The 20,668-nt window shown below is 36.0% G+C and overlaps 1 protein-coding gene across 1 annotated transcript in view; it reads right to left on the bottom strand.

The window, feature by feature from the left end:
- Positions 1 to 4,567: 4,567 nt before the first annotated feature.
- Positions 4,568 to 20,668, bottom strand: part of LOC145674868 (thiamine-triphosphatase-like) — a 578,824-nt gene continuing 562,723 nt past the window's right edge. The window contains exon 6 of the mRNA XM_081745113.1: positions 4,568 to 7,120. Coding sequence (XP_081601239.1) covers positions 7,020 to 7,120 — 101 coding nt within the window. The 3' untranslated portion in view covers positions 4,568 to 7,019. The remainder of the gene's footprint in view (positions 7,121 to 20,668) is intronic.

Genomic DNA, 20,668 nt, shown 5'->3' with positions numbered 1-20,668 from the left:
ACTTGTGTCGCGTGAAGCAGCTGTTGCCGCAGTTCGAACAGTGGTACTGACGTACTAGCCTCGGAATGAAAAAAAAAATGTTTTCAAAATTAATTGAGCGTTTGCAATAGTGTATCGATCTTAAAGAATAAAATAAAGCAATTTCCAGAATTTCATATGTCATTTTTCATATTGATTGCAGAAAATTTTCCAGCAGTTCTCATACATTTACCCTATTAGTTTATCCGGGAGACAAAAATGTGTGACCATCCGTCCGGTAAAAGCGGTTTCTTGAAATTGATTAATCGTAACAAGAATACGATGTAAGTCAATAAATAACTGCAATATTTTCTGTTTCTTTTCAGATTGGATCTTCGGTATTGTGTGCTCAACAGACGCTAGGTGTTACAGTTGGTTTCGCCTGTGGTATTTTGCAGCGTTATCACATTAGTCCATTTTGTGCTGTTGCGAAGTAAAGATGGCCACGCCACTCTCTGTGTGCACCAAAGAACAACCGTTTTTTGTGGTCTGAAGGTCTAAACGGAGAGAGAATTCACAGAAGACTTTCAACACAATATGGGGACAATATGTTGCCACAGTCAAGTTTTTGCCAGTAGATTGGACGGTTCAAAAGTGGTCGAACAAGCGTGAAGAATGAGAGAAAAGCAAGGCGTCCAGCTACAGCAACAACTAATGACATTGTTGAACGAGTCCGTGCTTTTGATTCTAAATAATAGATGAGTGATGTTGATGAAGCGGCAACCCATATGTAGATTATTCATGGTTCTGCATATGACATCAAGCATAACAGGTTCAACTTCCACAAAGTCTGTGGGAGATGGGTTCCGAAAGAACTCGATGAAGAGCACAAACGAAACCGTGTGAGAATGTGTCAACATCTACTGGATCGTTTTGCTAACGAAGGTAAAGCGTTTCTCAGGTGAATCATCACTGGAGATGAAACGTGAATTCATTACTTTGAACCAGAGTGCAAACGGCATAGCATTGAATGGAAAAACCCTGGATCTCCCATCAAGAAGAAATTCAAGAGTCAACTTTCTACACGAAAAGTTATGCTCACATTGTTTTGGAACTCACAAGAGCCAATCGTAAAACATTACCTGGAAAATAGGTCAACAATAAACAGTAAAAGATATAGTGATATGCTGATAAGTAAGTTGAAGAATACAATTCCTAATAAAGGCAGAGGTGTATTTTCGGAAGGCGTTCTTGTGTTGAATGATAATGCACATCCACATACCGCTACCCACACTGTTCAAACTCTACAGATGCTGCATTTCGTGCTGTTGGAGCATCCTGCATACAGTCACGATTTCGCTCCGTCGGGTTACCATATGTTTGGTCCACTTAAAGATGTTCTCAGAGGCCGTCGATTCAGCTTCGATCAACAGATGAAGGAAGCGGTGCATTCGTGCTGCGCAGCCAAAAACCTTTTTTGCATACAGTATCGGAAAACTTGTGCAACGGTGGACCAAGTGCATTGAAAAGCAGAGTAGCTATGTTGAAAAATGATATAAATTAAAACATTGTAATCACGTGATAATATATAATAAATAATTATTACAGATACTTATTGACTTACCCTCGTACATTTTGTCTCCATCTTTAAACTCTCTACTAAACGTGAAAGTGAAAGAAATTCACTGCAACATTTGGCTTTCATATTGATCTATATAGAGCTAAAATGATAGCAAAAAGCACTTTCCTTTAAATCGATTTAACGTTCTAGGGAAAGATGCCATCTTTCTCTATTTACCCCTATTCAAACCAGAATTAGCATAAATCAATTACTTCCGGTTTTAACGTTGCTCGCTATATAGTAAAAATGCAATAGAAAACAAGAAGTGTTTTTCTGCAATCAATTAAGCGTCTGAAGGAAATATTCCATACCCACTCTTGTCTATGCTGAAACCACCATTTCGACATGCCATGCAAACCAAACTCTTCGCGTTGTGTACACATGACACTAATACTTGTTTTATTATATTTCTGGACGGTATAGCACAAAGATGCATTAGTGTAGTTCATTTTAGAAATAAAGCAGGCTTTACTGATTATGAAGCTACTCTGTTATTGATTAACTCACAAAGTAGGAGCAATTTGTCTCTTAAATTATCGTGAAACACAGGAGAAATTTCCTTACGAATGACCCTTTGCAGATAAATACGCTCCAATAATTGCAGTTCTTATTTGTCACCAATTCTTGATGGCACAATCTCTTAAATATATGCCTCTAGATAAGTATCGAGCATTTTGCATTAGCCCAAGTAATAATGTACTTGAAAAACAGAGAGTGCGGAAGGAGAAAAAGAAATAAAGGAATTCTCTTGGGGCTGTATCCAGGCAGACATTTTGAATAATAACAGAAATTATGAAGCGGAAAAGAGATTAAGCAACAAGTTTGTATTCCCAGATATGAAATATTCAGGAGGAAACCTTTGTGCTTATAATTACAAGGCTTTCATTGAAGGCTACAACGATGTTAATCGATATCACAACCCTTCCCACTACATTAAATACCATATCTCAGAATGATGCGGCGTCATTATTAATGGCTATTATTTGCAATCAAAGCTAAGCATATAAATAAAACGAACAGAACTTGAAGTTAAGACTTAAACGGAAGTACTTGAACTTCTCTATCGTCTCATTTAATATATTTTCCGTAGGTAACAAGGAAAGGTTCCCAACTGTAAAATCGGTTCACTGGAACTTTAGAGTGAATTTAGTACATTCCTTGAACGTGTAACCTTTCGCAAAGTTAAAGCTGAAAATAATCGTAAATAGCGAAGTAATGGTACAAAACGATTTTTTAAGATTATGAATTCAGATAATAGTAAAAAGAAATTCAAATAACTATAAATGCACATAAACAATCATTTCTTCCATATCATTAGCATAAGAAAAAAACTAAAGATCAAACATGTATCAGTCGATATATATTGAACTGAATAAAGTTAAATAAATAAAAATAAAAATATGTATTACTAATATGTGTTACACTTTCGACACTATATTATTACCTTCATCAGAACCTTACCTGATAATCCTCATAATGTAAATGATGAAGACAATGAAAGTTTGCCGACACTGATATTATTAATAATAAATGTTCGCCTTAGTCAGATTTTATTTTCATCAGACACACTACTTGATAATCCTAATAATGAGTCTGATAAAGGCAATGATATATTGCCGAAACTGTAACAAAATTTAGTTATGATAAGCGTTTACTTTGGTCAGATTTTATTTTTATTTAGCTTGTATGTAATTGCTAGAATGAGCAGTATTCAAATTGAATAAAATTGTATAGGTAAGTAAAAGCTTCTGTATAGTTTTCGAGAAAATCTAGAAAAAACTATTTCTTTGTAAACCTAAAAATTCATTACGTACGCTAATCATGCCAACTGCTCTAAGATTACACTGACACTGATGTATATTTTCATCAAGCTTTTCATTATGACACTAGCAAGACTACGTTACACAGTACTTTAATGGGATATAGCTCAAAGTTATTATTAACTATTATTAACTATTAACTTTAATTTTTTTAAACTATACTGATGTTCTTTCAGTTGATGGAATTTCTTCGATTAGATACGGTTTAGGAATTGAATAACTTTGTCTTCCAGACGCTCTTCCGTTTGCTTGAATTTACTCGATTAGATATGTCATTGAATAACTTTGTCTTCAAAATGTTATTCCATTTGCTTGAATTTGTTCGATTAGATAGATGTTTTTGGCATTGAATAACTTTGTCTTCCAGATGTTCTTTCATTTGCTTAAATTTGCTCGATCGGACAGATAGTTTTGACATCGAATAACTTTGTCTTCCAGATGTTTTTTCATTTGCTTGAATTTGCTCGATTAGATACAATTTTGGAATTGAATAACTTTGTCTTCCAGATGCTACTCCGTTTGCATGACTTTGCTCGATTAAATAGATAGTTTTGACATTGAATTCTTTGTCTTCCAGACGTTTCTTCCATTTACTTGAATTTGCTTAATTGGACACTTTTGAAATCGAATAACTTTATCTTCTAGATGTTCTTTTATTTGCTCGATTAGATAGATAGTTTTGGAATTGAGTAACTTTGTCTTCCTGATGGTCCCCCATTTGCTTGAGTTTGTTCAATTAGAAAGTTTTGAAATTGAATAACTTTGCCTTCCAATCATCCTAAATTTGATTGAATTTGCTCCATTAAAAAATTTTGGAATTGGATAAGTTTGTCTTCCACATGTTTTCCCACTGGCTTGAATTTACTCTATTGTGGAAAACTGTAGTGTGCCTTGGATCTGATTTGAAGGGTTGTCCAATTATTCTCAGATGTGTAATTTGTCTCTCATGTTTTGGTGCTTCCTTTTGTCTTGTCTGGTATGTAACGGTAGCTAAAGTTTAACAGATTATAACTTATTAGTCTCTAGTAAACATGAAGATTAATCATTTAATTACCTGGACGCTGAGACACTGTTTATTACATAACAATAAATATTTACTTCCCACAAGTCGAATAAATTTCTCACGTAGGTACGCTTAATGTCAAAGAATGCAAAATTGTTTCGCTTCATGAATCTTTTATTATAGAAGAACGGATGCTTCTTTACATACACTTAAATCAATTCCATTTGCTTAATAATTGCAATTTCCTAGCGACGAAGTAACAAAAGAAGGTATTTGAAGATAAACATATTACGAGTATTATATAAAATATATTTTCCTTTACTTCTTAAATTTCTATGTGTATAAAAATACATTGCGCTAGCGGCCAAATAAAATAATTTATTGTAACTTGAACAGGTTCTCGGTTCTGTAAGTTGGGAACGAACATAAAGTGAACATATACAAGATGCGTTACGGGTATTAAGTACCTATGCAATCTTTGTTCTTTAGGCCATTACTTTATATGGGGATGTCCTTGACGTGAAAATTATAATCTATGGTATATACTGTAGACCTATATACTGTATAATGTTAATATGAGGTTTGTTCAAAAAATATTCGATTTTATTTATTTATTTATTTTCGTATACAAATGTTGTTAAGAGGTGTGGTTTGATGCATGCATGTAAGTGATTCTGATACGCATTATTATTTGTTTTTTGTTTTTCAACCTGAAGAAGCAGTTAGTCACCGGCAGACCGCCGATGAGTGAAAAAGTCTAAGTAAGCGGCGTCGGAATTTCATTTTTTGATAAAATGAACAATGTTATTGCATTAAATTTCTTTCAAGCCAGGAGAATATTAAGTGAAAACGATCCGCAAGATTTGACAGGCCTTCCTTCATGAAGTGCTCTTAAGAACATTCTCTTTATGTCTTAAGGGACGAAGCATTTGATAGAGATTTACCTAGCCAGACACAGCACATCAGTGCTTCGTCCGACTCCGTACTATCCCAAAAAGGGACAATGCGATTTCTGGCTTTTCCCCAAGTGAAAAATGCCCCTGCAAGTAACCAGATTTCAGTCTAGAGAAGATCATGCACAATGCGACGGACCAACTGCGTGCTAAATCCAAAAGAGACGTCCCAGTCCTGCTTCCTACAGTAGAAACCGTTAGAAGAAGAGTGTAGCAGACCAAGGGAACTACTCCAAAGGACTTAATGTAAGATTGTGTTATCTGAACACACATTTTTTATGAATAAGAGACGGATACTTTTTGAACAAATCTCATATTTATAAATAAAATTTCATTTAAGTAATATTAAACGGATATACAACGCAAGGAATATTTATGTAGACTTCAAGAAGAAATCAGTAAAATCACATTCAATTTCCGTTCATTTCTGATAGAAAAGAGCACAATATTATCCTATATAAATAAATAACCTAATAAACAAAGCTAGCGAAAGCACTTATTACCATTAAACACTCTGTTAAATAATTAGTTTTTGTATATTACATATAATGGGATGATACCAATAGAAACACGTTAAATACCTATCTCAGGATGGCAATAGTTTAATTTTTGAATGTAATGTGCTTTCGAAATAAGATATTAGAATTAGAATGTAAAATGACCGATGTTTCGGAGCCAGCAAACAAATCAAAGATAGTTGAAAGATGTTACATTTGAAGTAACATATTGAGAGTAACAATTGTTTCAGAGATTGCAATAGAAGAAAGATTTTTTTTTTCAAAATCTTACAATAGAAACACACACATTCAACATTTCAATCAGATGTGACATAATTAATCTTATATGCAAGCTTTGTTTATTTTCGTTCGAGCATACTTTGAGTAGTATATCTTTTCATTATGATACTGTATTTTAATAAAACTTTTTACACAATTTCAAGCAACTAATGTAAAATAATAGATTAATTACTCGTATAGAATTTTGACAAAACTTCTTTAAAAACTTCGAAAAGATAAGCAAAATAATAGATCAATTTTATTTCTTATGGATTTTAACAAAACTTTTCTAGAAAATTTTAATAGAAAACAATAGATTAAGTAGATTCTTATGGGAATTTTGCAAAACTTTTCAAGAAAATTTTGAAACAAAACAATGGATTAATTACATTCTTATGGGATTTTAACAAAACTTTTCTAGAAAATTTAATAAAAACAATAGATTAATCATATTCTTATGAGATTTTTTATAAAACTTATAACAAAATTGAAGAAAATAATGTAAACTAGTGGATTCATTATTATATTCCTATGGTATTTTAACAAAGCTTCTTACAAAATTGCAAGAAAACATTGTATGACATTGAATTAACCATATCACCTCTGATGAGTATCCAATATACCTATAAATTTCTCTTATAAAATTTTGAGAAATTGTCCTTTGTTATGTTGTTCCTATCGTAAATTCCTAATTACACCCTAAGTTTAAAAAAATGGCCTTTTTATTAGCGGTATTTCCGAAATATCGTTCTCACTTAAGAAACCTGTTGTGTTCTCATATTTTATCATTATACTCAGATACTAAAGTGGTATTTAATAGGAAGACTAGCATTCATTCAAAGCGAATACAAATCTTTATTAAATTCTGAAAGCGTGTTAAGGTTGCGTTCAATTTAACTGTGTTTGTCCCCTGAGTTGAGTATACACATCTGGATAATTCTGCTGAAGGAATACATCTATCTTCCCAGGAGGCACTCTTTCATCTACACCTGTAAAAGACAATAACACATTTTAATTAGGACTAAAACATTCTTTTAGTTGTTTAAAATAGGATGTTGTAAAGAATTAATATTAAACACTTTAAAACTAAAACTACAATGCTTAGCAAACATATGTATCAGGTTACAGATCTAACTACTACGAGTTACGGATCATATCATGACTCGTTACACTACTGCTACAACGACAAATAAATTATAATGCTAATTTACGTTTTACGTATCGACAAGAAAATATTTTTATTTTGTCCATGTCTTTTAAGTGATTTGATTCTCCTGTAAGTAAAAACGAAAGTTTCGAGGTGCTAAGGGCCTTTCCTTGTTCCCTTATAAACGCCCTTGTTGGAATGGGTAATGTATCAAAGGCAAGATACCGGAAACATTTTTTTTATTTAATGCAGGTCATTATCAAAACCTACCAAGTCCATTTTGAGCAAAACTTGAAATAACGCTTGTTCCAAGTTTTTGGCACTTCTCGCTATCTGAAACGAGATAAAATATTGAAAAAAAGCACCTTTTTAGACACATTTTATCTCGTTTAAGATAGCGGGAAGTGCGAACAACTTGGAACAAGCGCTATCTCAAGTTCTGCTTAAAATGGACTTCGCAGAATTTGTTAATGGCCTTCACAATTTGTTTCCATTCGCCTATGCAGAGAAGTTAGTTATGTTCATATTTTTATTTTTGTCCTCTTTCGCTTTCAGAACAAGACAGTACATGTTGTGTTGCGTGTTGCAAAGCCCTACATCTTTGGTGTACATTGTCTCTGGTTCGATTACCGGGAGAATAGCGTTCGAACGCATTACGGTGATTGGGATTCCATCTCCTTAAAACTGTGGATCCTTGTTTCATATTCAATTGGTACTCAATAAGGATGCTAAATTCCAATCTTTCAACCAACCAATGAACACCTTTTGTGATCGTTGGAGAATTCGACTAATGATGGATCAGGTTGTAACATGTCTCACACGAAGAAGACTGAACTTTATTTTGTTATGCTGTATATTATGTTGTATCTTGCCTTTTGTCCTGTATGGTTGTGAAACATGGTCGCTTACACTGAAGGAAATACGTAGACTGAAAGTACTTAAGAACAAGATCCTGAGACGAATATTTGGACCAAAGAGGGACGGGAATAGGGAATGGCGGAAACTTCATAACGAGAAATTGCATAATTTATACCGCTCCCCAAGCATTGTTAGAGTCATCACGTCTAGGAGGGTAGGGTGGACAGGTCATGTAGTGAGAATGAAAGAAAGTAGGAACGCTTTGAAAGTCTTAACTGGAAATTCAATCAGAAAACGACCATTAGGAAGACCTAGGCTCAGATGGAAGGACAACATTAAAATGGATTTCACAGAAATAGGAATACAAAGTAGAAACTGGATACAGTTGGCTAAAGATAGAAGTCAATGGAGAGCTTTTGTGAATGTGGCATTGAAACCTTCGGGTTCCATAGGCCATAGAATTAGTTAGTTAGTTAGTATGTTGTGTTAAGTATAGTAGCTTTACGAATTGTCATGCTTACACACATAAGAAGAAAGAAAACTGGAAAGTCAACCGAAATATAGAAGAGAGCGCCGAAAATATCATTTTACATTTTTGGACTTTTTTTTTTTTAACTATTATCAAGAAATGAAGAGAGAAAGAGGCTGGAAAACTTAATAAAACAAGTGAATTATATCTTTGGTTCTGCGATATTTCGTATTATATGTTCATTTTTTTTTCTCTCGAAAAACTGAGAAACAGTCTAAGGAAAGCATTCTTAATCATTTAGTAGAAAGTTGGGTTTAATGGAGCATTGCCAATGCTACGAATGGTTTGATGCATTACTTCCCTTCTGGAACATTCAGTTCGATAAAAATAAATAACCCAACATCTAAAAGCGAACACTAGAAGGGAAATATCTTCTATTTTTTTTTTTCAAACAGAAACAACATAATAAAATACTATAATTAATAACCAAAGCTTAAATCTAAGTTTTATAGAAAAACATTAGTATTCATTTTGGTAAGAAAATTGAGTTTTTGAATGGAAAGTTCTTATGGGACGCGGAGGTAATGGTCGGTTCTCATATTCGCCTTATGCATGCTTGGTTGTCCAAGAGCTTATCTCAAAATGGGTCGCGTAGTCGAAGTATTTATGTAACTGTTCAACCAAAACGGGCAACGCAGAGTCGTTACTAGAAATGGAGGGATATTACATTTCCTTACTTTCTCTCTCTCTTTCTCTGCTTCACTGCGATAAAGTTACAGAAAAGTAAAAACGAAAAATAAACCAGTGAGCAAGGAGGAAGTCCATCCCATTTATAAGCTAGAGGACTTTCTCTGCCTGCCTGTTTCTGGAAGAGGTAGTGACTCCCCAATCATATTCTGTATGTGATCATTACTTCAATATTGCATTTTATTCCATTGGCAGATGGAAATATTCAGTGCGGCAATTAAAAAACGAGACTGGGTTCTGTAAATAATAATAGTAATAATAATATCGACACCAAGTAGGAATCGAATGAACTTATGTCAATTTATTCCAGAAGCGGATCCAGGACGGACTTCTGGGGGGGGCGGTGGGTTGTAATACTGCTACTTAAAGCTACTTTTAAGAGCTCCAAACTCTGGAGTGGGTTTTATTTGTATATAAAATAAGAAAGTTTCCTCTTCTGGGGGAGGGGCGATCGGAGCGATCGCCCTCTGGATCCGCCCCTGGTTTATTCGAAGTAGGAGCCCTCTTTGTCCACAGCTTTGCTCAGTCGAATAAATCATGAAATGACTTCAAGGAATCCTGAACTGTAATGATGTTCAAGGTTCACACGCTTTTTTTTTTTTTTTTTGGTTTGTTTGTTTTAATTTGGGGAAAGGAAAGTAGTCACAGGGGGACAGGCCTGACGAGTATGCGGGATAGGTACCAAATACCTTTCTATAGCCAATAGCCAATGAGCCAATAGCTTAAGAACAATCACTACGTTTTATACTGGGACAATGAATCACTCGGCCTAACTTGCATTTCGGTCATTCAAAATGATATTCTGTACTTTACCAATCATTTCAGTTATTCTGACAGATTAGCTTAGATCAGGGTGTTCGTCATCTTCAACAGATTCTCTTCCAGCGCTGAACATTCTTATGCCATTCAAAAATATGGCAATGTTAAAGGGAATTGACCCCATAAACATTTTTTCAAATGCTTCCATTATAGTGTTCCCTATGGTGTACAAAACTTGATATTTGCTCTTTGCTCCATTGATGAAACAGTGATGAGGTATCGCAACATTAATCTATGCTTAGCCACGTCACATGCCATACTGGCAATCGACCAAGCCAAAAATTTCTAAAGATGTTCCCAAAATCAAGCATAGGATTTTCCACTACTAAAACTGTCTAAACTAACTTCGCAAAACAAATAAATAAATCCTTTCCTAGTTGCTGCACTGTATATTATAAGAAATACATAAAGCACTAATGAATAATCTATCAAATAGCTCTTAAAAGTACCAAGCAAGCGGAACTGAATAATCCTTAATCTTACTCCAGAAATGGGTAAGTATCTCTTCGTATTTGAGCAATTAGTCATCTGGGTTGAGATCTTTTCCATGATTCTTCTTTAGTTTAACGAGACGAATGTTGGGGCTGTGACTTTGGGCTTACAAAGACTCTCTTTCTAACTTTAATATTTAAAAACAAAACTTTTACAAAATATATTATATTACTAAATGTTACTAAATATGCATCTTATTATTACAAGTGAGTCATTTAGTTCCAAAACGACTCTTGTCCATTTACAAAAAATCTCAGAAAACTTTAAATATATATATATATATATATATATATATATATATATATATATATATATGTAGGATCTGCATGTTTTGTAGAACTGGGAATACTTCAGTATGTTTATGTGAAAAACCTGAACATCCTCCAATATTTCCAGTTCTATAAACCGCATCAATACAAGTTTTCTGGGATTTTCTGTAAGAGTCGTTTTAGAATTGGACGACTCACTTGTAATAATAAGATGTGTATGTAGCAACATTTTAGCACTGTACTACTCAAGTAAAAAGCAAAACTTTACTTCAGTATATTGAGATTATCTGTGTAAAACTAAAAATACTAATATTGTAATTGTATTGTAAATATAAACAAAAATATTTTTTAAAAAAAAAAGTATTTAAGGAAACCCTGGCCTAATAATCAAAAATACGTTCTCTATATATTTTTTAAAAAACTAAACGTTAATAAAATAGTGTATTAAGTTTTAAAATCTTTTTAATAAATTCCATGTTTAAAGTACAACAAATGTTTGGGCACTTTTTAAAATGTTAAGGTGGATCACCACCCGGAAGTCAATACATATTTTAGCTCATTGCCTTAACTTACTGCGCAATGAAACGTTACACATTATAAATATTGTACTATAAGATAGAGTATTGTTTCAGCTACAGCACAAGACACTGATTCATTTTGGTTGTCTCTCTTGACACCCAAAAATGTAACCAATAAAAGAAAATATTTGATTCGTTTTACAATGAGCACACAAGATGGCACTTGCTGGTAGATATTACTAGAAGTGCTCTGTTTTCCGAAATATTTATTTGTATGGGTAAAGTATTTTAAAGTAATGATCTTATTACGAAATAAATGTATTGTTTGACCGTTTTTCGTGTTATATTTCATATTTTATTTATATATTAATTTACATTTAAGGAAATAGATTTTGAGACGGAACTTGCGCAGAACGACATAATGCGTTGTTGCCAAATTTGTACGTTTAGTGTAGTAGTCACAATAAGAAAATTCCTGGATTCTAGCGTTGCAGTTCGAGAAGCGGAATTGCGGTAAGGGTCGAAAACTAATTTCTCTAGTAAGTATCCAAGCAGAATTCCATGATTACTTCCTTTATTATCTGGCATCAGTAAACACCACTATCTGGCAACGCCACACTATTTAAGCAGCGTTTAGCATAGCATTGGGAACACCTAGTGATCCACCTTAAGTGTTAAATTTATAAGATTTTGTTGCTTTAATTTAAAAAAATTGAAAGTAGGTTTCAAATTTTATGGTGTGCGTACATATATATAAAAGTTAGCTGTATACGAATGTGTAACTTTGTTTGCTAACAATTATTATACTACATACTGTTAAATTGCAGTTTTGAAAGGTGTTTCATTTGTTCACAGTTACTACCAAAAGAACTACATTTGTTGTATATTCATTACTTTTAGTTTATCTTTTGTTAATTAAGTAACTAGAAATTATGTATCTTCATAAACATTTCAGTTGCGAAACAAAATAATGGAAAGTTTGGTTAATACACGATTTTTGTGGTTACTCACGAGGTTTTTTTTCCTAACAATATACTGTGAAACATACGGTAATAATAGAGCAATAATCTGTAAAATTTGTAAAGTTATGAACTCGAAAATCCTTTATTAAAAAAAACACTAAATGTTCCAGATTGTAACTATTTTGAAGAAAGATTGTAAATCAAGAACAGACTTGCATTTTGGATATTACGAGGTGCATTCAAGTTATAACACTTCCATTTTATTTCTCAAGACTGGAACAGATAAAAACATACTGCTGATTTTAAAATGAGCTAGCACTCATTTTAAAATGAGCTAGACAGCACACAGAACTGTAGCAGCAGCTATGAGAGTGATGACTGTTTTTCTACGATACTCGTAAAATGGTGACGTTTTCATTACAAGAACAGCGTGCAATCATTCGTTTTCTCCATTTGCCTGGTGTGACACCGCTTAGAATTCATCACCAGCTGAGTGAGATATGGGTTGATAGTCATGAATGTGTCTAATGTGCGTTCGTGGGTGCGACAGTGCAAAGAAGGCAGAACGTCGTGTGGCAACAAACCAAGTCAATCTCGGCTTCTCACAAGCCGATCTAACGGCAGTGTGCAAAGCTCCCAAAGAATTGCCAACTTTAGGAATGTGTTCTATACTCATTCGACGATCCTTCGAAACAAATCTCTCTACTCATTCGTTCACGTCGTCAGAACAGCTTGTGCAAGGCAGAGATTGTCTTCGTTTCTTATCACACGATGTTCCGCCTTCTTTGAACTGTCACACCTATGAACGCACATTAGACACATCCATGACACTATCGTCACATGTCTCACTCAAGTGGTGTGACACGACGCAAAAGGAGAAACCGACGAGTATCGTAAGTACCTAGAACAGTCATTACGCTCACCGCTCTGCCGTGTCTCGACAAAACGCTGTAACTTTGGCGGAGCAGTTTTGAGAAAAAGAGCCGTAAAGTTTTCATCCGAAAATGTGATTTGTATCGTGTGGAAGCAGTGTATCTAGACTTTGGAAACACGTGGTTACATGTAATGTTAAGTAAATGCAGGTTGTGTTATTAAATTTGGTGAAAATTGATTGGTTGACCATTATTGCCTAGTTACATCGTTTTGTCGCTATAGCGCTGAGCTTGTATTTTGACTTACATCAGTCTGTGGCTACAGCATCTACTATGTATCTTCAGTTACATCATTTCGTGGCTACAGCGTACACGATTTAGCAGCATTATTTGAAATTGAATTCCCTTTAATAGCAAATAGTAACTATTTAATAAATGAAATAACTGAAATACCCAGGCGTTAGGAGTACGTAATTGTAATTTAGGCATAGGGACATGTTAAGAACCCCACTTTTCCAGGCCTGGAAAGTCGTTCGGTATAGAGGCAATTCCTATGTTAAATAATAGCGAGCTCACACAGATTCTTTGTTTCGTCTATTGCAATAAGCCTAATCGAATTTGCCTATGATCTATACAACACATTTTCTGTTCAAAAGGTTGGTCATGTTCCATCCACCACGTATAACAAAAGCGGCTTTCTATAAACAACTTAAGGTACCCATGAATATCACATATGTTTTCCTTCGTACTTATTGGCAGCTCATGGCATACGCAAAGTTCACTGTTAAATGGTAATTGAATGTTTATTGCAAAACTGTGGGGAAAACTGATAACAACCAAAGAAAGCCCACAAATAGACACACAAAATAAAAACTGCTGAAGGATTGAGTATGGTATATTTGCTAGTACGTAATTTGAACAACCGTGCATGTTCATTTAGTTTTGTACCCCTTTGTAATATTTCGGCCGGTATGAACATATTTTCGTTACATTTCTTTAACATTGTTAAAGAAAATATTTAAGGTTCTTCGTTACATCGAAATTTAACTGCCGCTAATTTCACATTTTTTTGTAATGTCTTCAAAACAAATAACAGTACAGGAAAATGGATCCGCAAATTTTACAGGTCATATCGTTGTCGCGGCTCACCTGTCTGCTTTCACTGTGCAGCTAGTCAGAAAATCGCAATTAAATGACAAATCTATTAATAGCTACAAAACGGAAGCAGAGAGGTGAGTCGCGACAACGGCATCAAATGCAAAATAACATTGTCTAGCAAACTGCGGATGCATTTTTGTACTGTTATTTGTTTTGAAAATATTACAAAAAAATCTGAAGTTAAATTTCGATGTGGTGAAGAATCTTAAGGATAATATAAAATGAAAACAGAAGATGTTATTTGAAAAATGTACTTATCGATCACATACTATTCCTTCACATAACAGCGAAAAAGAAATCAAGGGAAAAAGACATACAAGGGACCAAATTATCTGTCACAAATTAGTCTGTACTTTGAAAAACGTATTTACCAGAACTTACACACTAGACAGTTCTTTGATCAACGTCAAATATCACTTCAAAAATCGACGTCAACGACACTGTTGAGATCGAAAACTCCGCTCGTGACAGGAAGCTTCTGAAAAAACCCTCGTTTGGTTTGAGGCATACTCTGGCAGAGCTTGAGGAGATGCTCCTTATTCTCCGCACTGATACCTCCTGGAGATCCCTGCCTCGGCAGTGCTAACAGCTGATCTGGGCTCTGTTTCTCCAACTCCTTAGCAAGGACTCTTTCCGTGTCTTGCTTAAGAATTGAAATCTCATTAAAATTTTCTGCATCGTAGTCCTTTCTCACGTAGATTGCCAAACTACCTCTCTGAAATCCCACAATCTTTATGTTGGTGTAGAACCATCCTTTCGGGAGTTTGGCTTTCGTTTCATCCCGGAAGGTATCATCTCTCTGTGGGACAGCGTTATTGTCTTGAGGTTCTTTCGACTGGCCTCTATCGTCGACACAAAGTCATCCATGTCGTACAGGTCTTTTAGTCGAATTTTGTTGCTGATGCACGCATGCACGCTGTCCGCACTTATGTAGGTGTGGCCTGGCTCCAGATATTCCAGTCGCATTCTGGAACAGGATACAGTGTAATCCTTGACGACTCGTAACAGCACCCCGAAGAGGATTCGGTTCTTATTTTGGGCGCTGCAGTTGTCTGCAAACAGGTAGATGATTTCCAAATCCCTGGCATGACCTTGGATGAAAGCCACGTAGGCAGACGCAATGTTGCTTGCCCTTCGCCCGCCTTCCGCTTCGTGCCACAGCACGCAAACTGCCTCCGCGCCTTGGCCAACCTGAGCAAACGTCTCATTGAACAGTACAGGTTTTCGCAAGAAGAAGCTGTCTTTGGTAGACAGTTTTGGCATCGAGAGCACTTTCTGCATATCGACAGTGTAGACTGACGCACGAGTTTCTTCATTGCTTTGAAAGTCGTGCATGTGCCCCCGGGCCAGATCACGGTTCTTCAGGTGGGAGATCTGTTCCCAGACTTCGCAGGACTGCTCTTGCTGCGGCCCGTCGTTGTCGTTGTGAACGGCCAAATGATGCTTCTTGCATCTGGAACAGGCATCCTGGATGGTCTTGAAGTGGAGATGTGGAGATCTTTCATCACCTCGTGGAAAACTGGCCAGCTGCATTTCCTTCTTCCTTTTTCCTTGCAATCTTTGAGGTAATTTTCGTACACTTTCGACGCAGTGTAGCCGCAGGGGAGATATCGTCTGTTTGGGGCATGCTCTAAATTGTAATGTAACACCAGCGGGTTCATCATCTCGAGGGAATCTCTTATCTGCTGCTTATACCCGTCAGGCAGTGCATGGACAGGTTTGTGCTTCCCACGCCTGTCTGGTTCAGCCTTCACAAGTAACGTAGAGGCTGAAGCTCCATCGTCCGCCTAAGCAGTTACATGTTTGCAAGCTGACAGCACGGCTAGATCGTTTGTGTAACCGAGGGTGTTGAGAAAGAACTGCTTGCATACAATGTGATTGTCCATTCTGTATATCAGCGTGTATTCCCTGCGCGATTTTGGAAACATCGTCTTGCTTGCAGTTTTCTGTCTGGTCACACTCCTTGCCAGGTAATCTCGTCTTCTTTGGATATCCATACCCCAGTAATCCTCATGGATCTGTACACGGGTTGCCTACAGGATTTTCTTACTGCACCCTTCTTGCATTTACAGGCGGGTTGGATTGGGTGATCTTTCTGTCTCTTGCAATCCTCTCCTCGACACTTTTCACGTCTTTCTTTTTCTTCTTTCGAGGCGGAGTGTTATCTTCTCGACCTTGCCCTCGATCGCCCTCGTGATCTTCCCCTTCATCTGCCACTGAATAATCTCCCTGATCTTCCAGTCGCCCCCCTCTCGTAGCTTCCAAATGATTCTATCCCTGTTGATTTTTCACTGCGTTCTTCTTTTCTCCGGGTCGGTTCTTCTCTGCATCCTCCACATTCACGTTGGCGTGACAATGATCCAAATCCGAAATGATCCAATGATCCAAATGAATAAATACCATTAATCACAGCGACTCATTTACGTGGCAAACTAATCAGATTTACGCTACCCTACTTTATTTGTACTTTCATTTGTCACACCCATCTCCAGTATCAATTTCAAAATATTCTAAATATGATCGCGTCTGCATCATAATCCGTGTCTCGTCATCCTTCCACGCCGTCTGAAACATGGCAGAAACTCCCGTGTTCTAGCTGGTTTTGACTGTTGATTCCCACCGTCCAGCCCAAAAATCCACATAGAGTGGATTTGGTTTGTTCTGAAATATAATGAATTGTCCTATATATGTTATAAAGTCATAACATTGGTGCACAGTTCAATCTGAGTCATACCTCTTTCTTCAATCCCACTGAGTATATTCCCGCTGCAGCAACTCTCAGTCTGAGGCATATTTAAGTTTTATATATATGATTGCTCAACATGGTTAGGGACTTAGGGATCTATCTCGATTCATACTGTATGCGTTGCTCAGCGGCTTGTCTGGGGATTGGAAGCATTATCAACCCTTGTCTATAACAATTGGTCTGAAGTTATACTATTTTTCCACAAAAATCTGAATTTTTAGGGAGTTCGAGCCAACTGGACCCCACTTGCCGCGCCAGTTCAACTATATATTTCCCTCTTGAAGTAATCTTCTTCGAATCAATGACACTCCCTCCATCGTACTAGCAAAACAAACACACCAGCCGGCGTCAGGTCGACTCAGCGGCGCTTTCTCCCACTAAACAATTGCCTGCTACTAGCAAACAATTACCAGTGATACGGCATACGCCCGAACCTATTTGGCCTGTTTGTTCCCATGATTCGGGGCGCTGGTCCCGCCAATTTAATTCAGATTCAACCAATGATTGGTTTATACAACGGTGACGTCACTTTCAGACACACGTAAAAACAGAACATTCGAAAATCCTACATTCATTTTTCAACAGAACAGTGTAATTCGCGTTACATCGTTTTGTCGCTACAAAATGCACATTTACTACTTACAATGACACTGGCAGAACAATGTAATTTCAGTTACGCAGTCGTTCGGTAGCGACAAAACAATGTAACTCGATTTGCATCGTTTTGTCGCTACAGACAGGCTAATTTCCTACTTACATCGAAATTTTCTTTGCTATATTTTCAAAAGTATTTGACCCAGCTCAATGCTGGGCCTGGTGAACATAAATATCGGTGGCGGGAAATTCAAAAATGCTTATAGCGACAAAACAATGTAACTCAAGTTACAGCGTTTTGTCGTGACACGGCAGCGCTGCCGCTAGTTCTGTTTGCCGTACGATGTTGCCATCTCTATCACGTATTAACAACGAGTGCTCGCGTATTTTTAAAGGGACCAGTTTTGCCGATAGATGTCACTACTGCCTTCGTATATCTCTCATGTATTTTTTACCTTTCCTGAAAATTCACGATTTCTCTTACAAATTACAAACAACAGACTTCAAATTTTTAGAGCAGGAACTTCATAATCTATTGAAGGCAACAATCTGTGACAATTTTTCATTTAAAATTTTCTTCATTGTTGAAATGGCTTAATTGTTGAAATTGAATATCCAAATCTTTAACAATATACTGTTTCAACAACGAAGAAAATTCTAAATCAAAAATCGGCATGGATTGTTGCCTTCGATAGGTTCTGAAGTTCCTTCTCTAAAAATTTGAAGTCTGTTGTTTGAAATTTGTCAGAGAAATCGTGAATTTTCGTGAAAGGTTAAAAATACATGAAAGAGATAAGAAGACCGTAGTGACGTCTGTCGGCAAAATTTGTCTCTTTACACCAATTTTAAAATAAACGGCACGTTACTATCTATTCCCAATCCTGAGAAAGAAATTTGGAGGTGTTGTAACTTGAATACACCTCGTACAATAGAATTTAAGTGAAAAATAAAATCACCAGTTTTTGTTTGCAATATACAGTTACTTTTCTTTTTACACGTAACTATTGGATTCCAAATAGTTGTACATTGGTTTGATAAATGTGATTTTTGTTATGTCTATGCTGTAGAGGGAATGAAGAGAACAAATTGAACTCGGTTAAATAAAAACTATACATAGGAAAAGATAACATGTGTCCATCGACAAAGCTTTTGACACAGATAGACACAACAGACGCAAGCTTGTTAATTGAATAGAAATTTTTAAAGAATCACGTGCATATTACAGCTTCAACCAACGTTCCTACACGCTGCATCAAAGAGCTCGACAAGCATTATAGTAATGTTCTCAGTTAATAATCTCATTATGTCAATTAGGATGAGTAGTGATTTATTATCGTATAATGCAGCCTGTATTGACTCTTCTTGTGCGAAGCATAATAAACAGAAAGAAGTGTTTTGTCCTTTACACCACCAAACAACTGTTAAACTCCTTCAACGCCTACAGAATAGGAGTCATCACCATAATCATCAATCCAAAAGCAGATATTATACTAATTGCTTGCGTCATTTAAAGAGATTCGACAACACATTTCCCATGGGTCTCCTTTCATAATTAATGAACATTTTGTGACGCGGGGTCAACTGGGGTTGATCAATCGAGGTCACAATAATTTGCATCTACTTAAATTGCCAATTTCGAATCATTCTTCATAGTAATCAGAGCCAATTAGAGAACCAATCGTGACGTCATTGTCTAGTAGCACTTGACCCATGTGAGTTCATCAAAAAGGCATTCACACATTCTTTGGCTTCTATCCTTTTTCCTTTATGCTTTAATGTATCAATTAAGTGTACTTCGAGTAAAGGGTGACTTCAACACTCATTTCTCTTCATTCGTTAGTGATGCAGCCGGTGGAGTTCATGGTAAAATGCAAGTGAAATATTATGTGCTTTATTCTCTGTATATTTATGCTTATGCATAGCAAGAATACGTAGTACGAAAGAAAGTTCAAGTGTGAATCAAAGTAGCATAGCTATCTGTTGGATCATGAGTTGTTCTAACGTGAGATTAGTACCATCCTAAAGAGTTCGACTAGAGCCTGTCTATTCCACCTGTGCCCTCAGAAAATATGCGAACTATACTTCAGAGAAAAGAAATGAATGACCTCAGCTGTGTTGCCAATTTGTTATTCAATCGTTTGGTCTTGACGAGTGAAGATCGTAGGCTACTAAGAGTGGCTAATAAAACAGAGCACAGCGAAGTCCGTGAAATAATTCATCCGCATCCAATAAGCGAAAGATCTCGGCCGCAGCAACTTGTCCTTCCTCTTTCGAGGGAGGTACGGGAAAACACACATGGACAGCAGCGCCAGAAGGGGCACAGTTGAAATAGAAAGGCTCTAACATGTGTTTCCTGCAAGGTTTTTAGTATGACGGTAATCATACGTCTAAACGACTCTGCATAAGGCCTATTATTTTCTGGATCAAAAATTTTCTTGTAGGCCTTGTATCTGGAGAACTACATATAGTGTAGCTAAACCCAAACAACCACTTAACTCAGTAAGCTGTCCTTATTTCCGTTAAAAAAAAAAAAAACGAAAACTCGATTTAGGGGTCATTCAAAATTTTGTAGGCCCTCATCCAAAAATTAATTATTGGTTAAAATCGCAGTCTTTTGATACATTTTTTTTAAAAATCATTCTTAAAGTTCTTGACCAAGATTGCAATCGTTTAATCAATTCCTTTACATTATTCCTAAAATTCTTGTTTTGGATCTTTGATTCTTGCTCACGAATAATTACCTCTTTTCCCAGCAAATTAATTCCTCACAGAAAATTAAATTCTTCAATGAGAGGAATTCTTAGTCGTTTACCAGCTGATATATATATATATATATATATATATATATATATATATATATATATATATATATATATATATAGAGAG

The sequence above is a fragment of the Thermobia domestica genome, chromosome 18, assembly GCF_964235325.1.
Source record: "Thermobia domestica chromosome 18, izTheDome1.hap1.1, whole genome shotgun sequence".
Lineage (NCBI taxonomy): Eukaryota > Metazoa > Arthropoda > Insecta > Zygentoma > Lepismatidae > Thermobia > Thermobia domestica.
This window is presented reverse-complemented; position numbering and strand designations above follow the sequence as displayed.